At 40.7% G+C, this 8,668-nt stretch overlaps 1 protein-coding gene across 6 annotated transcripts in view; it reads left to right on the forward strand.

The window, feature by feature from the left end:
* The window catches only part of GIGYF2 (GRB10 interacting GYF protein 2), a 140,993-nt gene extending 134,678 nt beyond the window's left edge, over positions 1-6,315 (forward strand). For 2 of the 6 annotated variants that reach the window (XM_067538800.1, XM_067538801.1), the window contains 2 exons: positions 64-211; positions 3,567-6,300. In XM_067538800.1, the coding sequence (XP_067394901.1) occupies positions 64-211; positions 3,567-3,634 (216 nt within the window). In that variant the 3' untranslated portion in view covers positions 3,635-6,300. Of the gene's footprint in view, positions 1-63; positions 212-3,566 lie in introns of those variants that run through there. The other 4 variants (XR_010918140.1, XR_010918141.1, XM_067538799.1 and 1 more) reach the window with 4 other exon arrangements.
* Positions 6,316-8,668: the final 2,353 nt, after the last annotated feature.

Consider the following 8,668-nt stretch of genomic DNA (forward strand, 5'->3'; position numbering starts at 1 on the left):
TGTACTTCCAATGAACAAACAACATTTAATTCTAGCTTGTAATCTAGAATTTATTTCTTCTAGGATTCAGTGTGGGGGATGAACCATAGTGCACTGCATTCCGTCTTTCAGACCAATCAGAGCAACAACCAGCAATCCAACTTTGAGGCTGTGCAGAGTGGCAAGAAAAAGAAGAAACAGAAAATGGTTCGAGCAGATCCCAGCTTGTTAGGTGAGTTTTGGTACTGCAAAACTAGGATCTTTCCCCTAAGTGGCTTAATTGGAATAAAGGTCCATAATTTTTGTTCTATTGGCAAAGTCTTTTTTGAGTCTTTTATAAGTCATTTAAGACTTTTATTCATATATTAAATATCTGCAAGAAAGACGGATGAAGTCCCTTCAGAGTCATCTGTATTTTTAAATTATTTGTAAAGAATTAATTGCATTTTTTAAAGCTGCTTTGAGACCCTGCAAGTCCAATATTCCTACCTTTGTTAGAGGTGATGCAGGGAGTATAGTATACAATATATATGATAGAATTATAAACTTCTGAGGTGGTTTAAGGAGGTGCTTAAGGAGGTTCATGCTTGGTTGAAGTGATAAAACAAATGGAGGCAGGCCTTTTAGACAGGTACATCTGTGGTGGTGGTATCAGGAGTCAGTATGGACAGCAAGGCATAGTCCCTAATGTGTATCCCTCTGGCAGGACAAATTTTAAAAAGAAATGAGCAAAGCTGGTCACCTGTTCAGGATCAGAGGCATTTTCTGAGTTCAGGATTTGGCATCAGGAACTCCAGGATTCTAATCCTGGATTTGATACTGATGCCTTATGTGGCCATGGTCATTGTCTCAGTTTCTCTTTTAAATGGGGAGTATTCTTACTTTACCACAGTAGGATTGATGTGAGGATGTCTGTAAAGTGCTTTGAAGGTGAAAATAATTAAATAAGTGCTAAGTTGTTGCAGTATTAGAAAAGAGTGAGAAATCAGGAGTCTATGCAGTACTGGCATAGGATAATCATGTCCAGGTGTGTGCCATAATAAAACAAGAACTAAAATTCCATCTCCATATAACTCCTATAGTAAACTCTTCTGTTCCTATCTACTCTCCCCATGACTAGGGGTTCAATCTGACACAGCACTCTTTTGCCTCTCTCATCTCCTAGGTCTTGTTCTTTTTATAGACCTCACATCTCTAGCCAGTGGACAGTCTTCTTGTTCTGAATTTCCTGCTTTCGTAAATAAAAATCGGGGGAAATATGTCAAAAGCTGCATAATGGCTTAGCCACGTAATTCCCATTAACTTGAATGGTTTTGCTTCTACTTAGTAACTTAAGAGAGAGTATTTACTAATACAGCTATTCCCGAACTCTACCATGTTGCACACCACTAACATAAAACGCCACCACTTGTAGTACCACCACCAATTTTTTATACAGACTATGTATGAAAACAGTCTTAAAAGCTGTAGTCTTGCAAAATATTAATAAATGCATTATAAACTTACCCCATCTGAGATGGTGGAGTGAACTGACTTTTGAAAAGAATTCTGCAATCTTAGGGTATGTCTTTACTGACGGCAGCAAATTTGCTGCCGTCAGATCGATTCTTCAGGATCGATTGAGCAGAAGTGGAGACCGGCTCAGTCAATCCGGAATTCGACTTAATAAATCACCGGTAAAAGAGGATGCAGTATAGTGGGGATGCCGCGCTCAATAGAATTTAGGAAGTCGATGGGAGTTACACAAGCTACTCTACATAATCTCCTGTCGACTGCCATCAAATTTAGTGGTAAGTATAGACCAGGCCTTAATTAATCAGATACATACCATTGGGAGGTGGCCTGTGTGCCTCTGGTGATACATAGACCACAGTCTGGGAACCGCTGTACTAATACTTTTGTGAATCCATCCATATTGTACATTGGAAGAGATTTTAATACATTTTAAACCCCTCCCTGAAAACAGTACTGGACTCCTCAAACTAGATTAAAATCAGCATTCTTGTCCAGTAGATTGCACATACTGTTTTCAGCAAAGTAAGTATTTTCATATTAGTGTTCATACAGCACATTTTTATATGAATACTGTAAACACTAATTCAAACTTACTTCTACATGCACTTTGCTTCCTTCACCAGACCTGAAGAAGAACTCTTGTGTAGCTCAAAATGTGTCCCATCCACCAACAGAAGCAGATCCAATAAAGATAATACCTCACCTACCTTGTCTGGCTACATGCATGTCAACAGAAACAGATATTGTTACTTAATTGAATGGTTAAAATCTGGTGCTCTGTCAGTGACATTAAATTGAGATATAGAATTTTATTTAAAATTAGTTGTAGTGGAACTTAAATGTACAGCCTTTTATTAAAAGTACTTCACTAGAAAACAGTCTTTTAAATTACAGGAATTAATAGGTCCAAAATAACCACCAGATGGAGCCCTCTTGGCTTTGTAAATGCAGTAAGCATATGCAATTTTAAATCCATTTTTTTAAACTGGATATAACAGATATATAATTGAATTTGTTGCACATCACATATTAAACTCTCTGAATACATATACAATCTAAAGAAAACAAAGCATGGTTCCTTGTATGTAGTTTCCTCACACAAAAAGATAGAGAGCAACAATTTTCCAACTCTTGGTATTCAAATGACGTCTGTACGAAAACTTTCAAGTTCCAAATCCAAAGTTTAGAATAGATGTGACAACCTTCATGTCCTTATCCAGATCATGCTTCTCTAGATACTGGTTTTTTATTGGCTTTCTAACATGGGTTTGCTTTCTTTCCTACTTGGCTTTCTTTAGTACATCTGATCTTTAGCATTTATAGGATTAAAAACTTTGGGGTTATTTTTAAGTGTATGTTAGATTCCATGAACTATGTACTTCCTCCACTCACCTAGTCTTGCACAACCTCCCCCAATGTCATGTTGCTGAGAAATGATAGTTAATAGATTAATAGGGTGATGGTATTGAAAATAGAACAAACACATATGGTGCTTTTAATCCTACATTTGTCTGTCTATACCTCTGGGCACTGTCTCCATCAGGCTTCTAGTTATAAATGCAGGCGTAAAATGGAAGCTGATACCACTTCAGACTGAGAATTCATCACATCTTCAGAAGCTAAACAGGGTCAATCCTTGGATGCTAGATCTTTGCACCAGCCAACCCTGCTTCCTGCACCACCTAAATACCTCACTGAAGAGCATCTTAGAAATACAGCTGCATTGGGGCTTTAAACATTCTTCCTTCTGAAACAGTACTATACAGTTCCCTGGCATGATGTTGAAGACAGTGATGCTGAAGGTACCATCTTTTGAGAGACTTAGGACCAAGGTGTTGATGATTCATCACAAAAGATGAATGGCACTCTGTCCAAGTCTGAATGGTAACCCTGGCGTCTGTCAAATTGCAGTTTGGGTAGTTATATTCTGCCTTAGTGAATTTCTACTACAGTTTAATTAGGCGTGTATTTTCCTCTTCCTGTCTTTAAACAGCTGTTGCATATAATAAATAAAACACCTTATATCATACTTACACATGCGCACCCAGACTATAAAATTGTTTATTTTACAGGATTTTCAGTGAATGCGTCATCAGAGCGGCTCAATATGGGAGAAATAGAGACTTTGGAAGACTACTGAGCTTGTGCAGTTTGACCGGCTTTTCCTGTGTCTGTTAACCAAGGATTCTGCACATTTTGGATACAGTACTTTCTCCACCTTGCATTTTTTTCGCCTTGCAGTGACTCAGAATCAATCATCTCAGGCTGCTTCTTCTAGCCCCAACAAACCCTTTTTGCCCCAGGTTACACAGTCGTCGTCTCTGTCAGCCTATAGACGTGTGGACTTTGCTCTGTCTCCTGGGTAGGTAGGAGATAGGATTCATTCCCAAAAAGGCTGGCTGTAGGCAGCGAGCGTTCACTGTGCTGTCATTTCTTCTGCTGATTTATCTGGAAAGTCTACTGGGATTCTGCCAATGGTATCTTCCTTTCCTTGGTCACTCCTATCACATCCAACTTGTGCAATCATGCAGAGAGAGAGTTTGTGGTTAACAGTTTGGTCAAAACCACAATGCTACGCAGATACTGACTTCAGTGCTTCATCAGGACTAGAGGCACTCTCCAAATCCAGGAGTTGCATTCATAAGCTAACTTTAGAACTGGCAACAGCAGGAGAGGGTGTTGGTGGGTGGAGATTAGCTTGGATTGATTTGGTGTTGCACACCCCTGCCAGCCCTTCTCAGCACATAAATTTTGGAGGGAAAGCTTGAGTCTGTCCTCATTAGGCAGTGATGATAGTTACTGGAGTTCTCTTGCCAGTATCGTCCAGCTTTCCTGGACAAACGGGAATGCATAATCTGGGGGAGGGGGTGTATCTCTTCTATTTCAGGTTAAAATTACTCCCTTAAATATTACCTTTATAGGGATAGGACCCGTTTATTAGAGGCCCTTCTGCTGTGAATTTGTCTCGTTTAAGGGACAGCTAGGGCCTTGGGTGGGGAAGGACACTATTTCCCAAAAATGCATTCTCCTCCTTTCCTTTTCCCCCCCTCTTCTCCCTTCCCCCGGTCTCAGCTGGGTTCGTATGGCAGTGATTCCCTATTATGTTACAACCACATGCAAGTTAAGGGGCAAAGACCTATCATCTTCATAATGGAATGAGATTATAAAAAAAGAACCTGACTGTTGGCAGCATCTGAATTCCTGTAAACCATGGAGGAGAAGAAAGTGAGGGGTGAGGCAATGGCACTGATTCCCTACTACCCCTTCGATTACTTAACATCCCTTCACTTCAGATCCAGAATACTGAAATACTTATCTAATCCCAGCATTCCCACTACTACCAGAAGTTTAAAAAACCTGAAATAGCAAAATGCACTTAATTTGAACCCCCTTGATTCCACCTCCCATTCCCAGAGGGCTACAGTGTGCCTGTGGGAGATAGGCTGCAGTTTGGGTGAAGCTGTATAAAGGGGTCTTTCTTTCTGTCATCACTGTCTGAAGAAGGCGGCTCGAGTTGCTCAAGAGCAGTTTGGCTTTGGGTTTTATTTAATTTGGTTTATTCATTTTTTGGGGGGGTAATCTTCCCCTCTTCCTCCTCTCTCTTCCTCCTCCCCCCAAACATGTACAGTAACTATACAGAGACTGCTGCAGACTTGTATATAGTTTTTGGATCCAATAGCATGGAGAGACTTGGAACTGTTGCAAATCTGGTCTCCCTGTCTCCTTTGCTTTGTAAATTCATAAACGGGGGAAGAGGGGTAGTTAAAATGTTTACAAAACTTTAAACTCCCTCTGAACTTTTGCCAGTGTGTGGGAGGGGGGTGGAAGAGGGGGGGGAGAGAACTTAAATAAAACCTGGTTGTATTATATCGAAGAGTGCATTTTCTGCTTGTTTTTATCTAAGATGAGTTTTGAGATTATTCCTCTTGCTAAAACAGACCTGAAACGTGATCCTCATTACAGTTTTCATCAAGAAGAAACAAGCAAACACAGGACGTGGAGCAACAGCTGCTGCTTTATTCCTTCACTCTTGAGGAACATTGGTGGTTTTTCTACTAGATAATTTTAGAGCTCAAAATAAACAGCAGTAAACTGAGATTGGAAAATGGACATGAAATCTTCACTCCCTCTTTCTTCCATACGCATGTGTGCGCGCACATGTTCACAGAGGAAAGATCAAGCCCTGGCTAGTTTTCTGTTATGAATTGCAAACACACACAAAAAAGTATGAGTAAAGCAGCAAGCACCCGCAGTTATCTTCACTAAAGAAGGGAGAGGCTTCCCCCCAGCAGTTCAGATTGTGGGAAGGGCTCTCTGAGGACATTCTATACATTTCCCAGTTTTAGACAAAATCATACTTTTATTTCCCCTAATCCAAATGCTAGCTGTCATCTGCTGCTTGCATTTTGGTAAGTAAAATCCCACAAAAGTTTAAGGACGTGATGGGAAGATAATTGGTCCATTACCCCGTCACATGTTAAAAAAGGATTACATTGGTTGATGTTACTTTATTTCCTGCTTATGTCCAGGTGAGCTCCCATTCCACCCCCAATGTGCTTAAGCTCAAAATTTATCTTAGTTTAAAATATGCTATCTTGAAATATATTTTTCTCAATAGTTATTAAATGTTGCCAAAGTAACCATGTGCATGTGACCTGTTCATAAGTGCTGCTCTATTCCCTTTTGCAGTAGCATTTAATTTGGAGAAGGTCATTCTGAAGCTGTGATTTTGCAGGAACACAAGAATGTAAATGAATCCATGTTAATTTCCAGCTTACCAGAAACATGAGGAGTAGAAAGGAACCAGTGCTTGCTAAACAGAAACAGCAAAAGAGTGGGGGAGCAATTGCTTTGCATTACCTTCAAGGACCCCATCTGACTCCCATGGCCATCTGTGGAAAGACTCCTCTTAATCATAAATAATGAGATAGATAGGAAAGGACACTGCACACTGTGTCTTGAACTGAAATTTTTTGACATCCTGCCACTCCCCTTAGGTTAGTGCTGTGGTGGAGTGAATAACTTAAAGTGGCAAAATTGTTAACTTTTATATTGTTGTGAAAAGATGGCCTAAGCCTCCAGAATGGTCAGAATCAGCTGAGTCAATATTTGGGGTAAAAAAGAGGACCTACAGTTTTGTCACATTCTGGTGGGGGCAGTCTGTATTCAGCTGTGCCAGTTCCCAGTTTGCTTTTCAGGTAAGGTGTGGAACTAGAGTTGTCATGGCTTCTGTGCAGCAGTGAACTGAAAATGTTGAGTGTAGGGGGAGAGGCATCACAGGCCTCTTTCCTGGAGCAAGTTCTGCTTCCAAATGTCTCAGCTGACTTGGGTCGCAGCTTCCAGTCTACTCTGTCCTTCCTACATCCACCCATTTCCAGTTGCTTTAGCATAGGATTTACTCTAGCAAAAAAAGGTGTTATAAAAGGAACCTTGAATCTGGGTTAACTTCCCTACTTGATTTAAGAATGTATTGAATTACGTATCAAAAGAAAACAGTTCCAAAGAGATCCTGTAACAAAAAACTTCGAATTTGAAATCGATGACCAAAAAACCCACCCAATTCACTACATCCTCACAGCGTAGAGAACTGGGTACTTTCATGTTTAAATACTCAAATAGTATAGATAGCTTTCTGAACTACAGCACTTCTCTGAACAGAAATTGCTGTTTAGATGTTCATTCTTCATACAAAGTTGTTTTTTTTTTTTGTTTTTTTTTTTTTTTAAATACTGGACCCACTGCAAGAGAACATGATGAAATCGTCCCATCCAATAGCAAGCTGGAATGCTCTCCTTTTATAACATTAATTGTTTCCCAAGTGTTTCATCATTGAAGTGCTTGGGTGACCCTAGATCAAAATTGTGCATTTTTTCTCTGCTGTTTGACCCTCTTTCTTGAGCACGTTTGAGGGAGGAGAGCAACACAGGAATATATCTATGTTCAGTTTAAATCTGATATGTGTCTGTGATTGAGAAAATGCTTCTTGGTAGACCACTGTCAGGTTTTGGTAAAATGTGACCTTGAGGGCAATGTGTGGTCTTCATTGTAAATCTACCTTTATAGTGTTATGTCCAGAAAACGAAGATTCCAAGAAATTGCTCTGGCTTGATTTCAGGGCGTCTTTAATCCTAAAGTTTGAGGCCCTTGTTCTTTGATTATGCCAGCTCTGGTAAGACTGCCCCACATACGGGAGGATAAACTATCGAACCATATGTGGCTTCTGTAATGAATCCTGTTATATTCATTTCCAGTGTGACCTGGGACGGACACCCCAAAGGTAAGAATTTCAAACATAGTCTTGGATCCTTTGGGAGCATTCAGCCAACAACCGCTAGTGTGTACTCACCAGACTGGGGAGGAGGTAACTTATTTCCAATGGTCCAGCTGTGCGTGGGGTAGGGGAGGATTTTTTAGGCACAAATTTTAGAGGGTGGAGCTGTTCCTGACTTCAGAAGGGAGGTCTGCTTGGAAATCAGTGTCAGTGAGTCTCTGCAGGGTGTTTGCACTCTGTCTGCGTGCCCATGTGAAGGGATTTGTGATCTGACTGGACAAAGTTCTCATTGCACTAGTGACATTTCCAAGCCTTTTCTCCTTCGAAGGATTTTTAAGAATTCCTTCTGACATGCTGTGCCTGGAGGAGGCAATGCCCCATCACAGGGTTCTTCGCCTGGTCCTACTGTTGCTCTCCGGATTCCTGGTCCCTGCTGTCCTAACAGGTAAGCATCTTTGTTTGGATTTACAGCCCAGAAGCACAGGAAATCTGCTGCTTATTAACCACCTCCTCTCCCCATCCCCACATCTCTTCATCCTTCCCAAAAGATTTTCACAAGTAGCTAGAGAGAAAGTCCCCCCTCCTCACAGTCCTCTCTGGAATTCAAGTGACCAGTGGGGGAAAGGGTTTGATCTGCAGCTTGAGACAGTGAATTCTGGGGGAATGGAGTAGGGCAGACTGTGAGGAGAATCTATTGTATTGCTTTAAAAACAACTACTGGGCTAGTCCCAAAATAAATCCTGTGAGTATGGAATGCAACAAGCAGTTGCCTCTGCAGCTGAGAGGAAGAGTTGTATGTTCTGAATCCTAGCACAATTAAGTTAAAATCATATTTCAATTCCTTTCGTTGGGTTACCGCTGTCATTCAGCCTCAACAATGAGAACAGACAAACCAGTTTCTAG

Source organism: Emydura macquarii, unplaced genomic scaffold (genome assembly GCF_026122565.2).
Source record: "Emydura macquarii macquarii isolate MOO-44397 ecotype Brisbane River unplaced genomic scaffold, CSIRO-AGI_Emac_v2 contig_499, whole genome shotgun sequence".
In the NCBI taxonomy this organism is placed as follows: domain Eukaryota; kingdom Metazoa; phylum Chordata; order Testudines; family Chelidae; genus Emydura; species Emydura macquarii.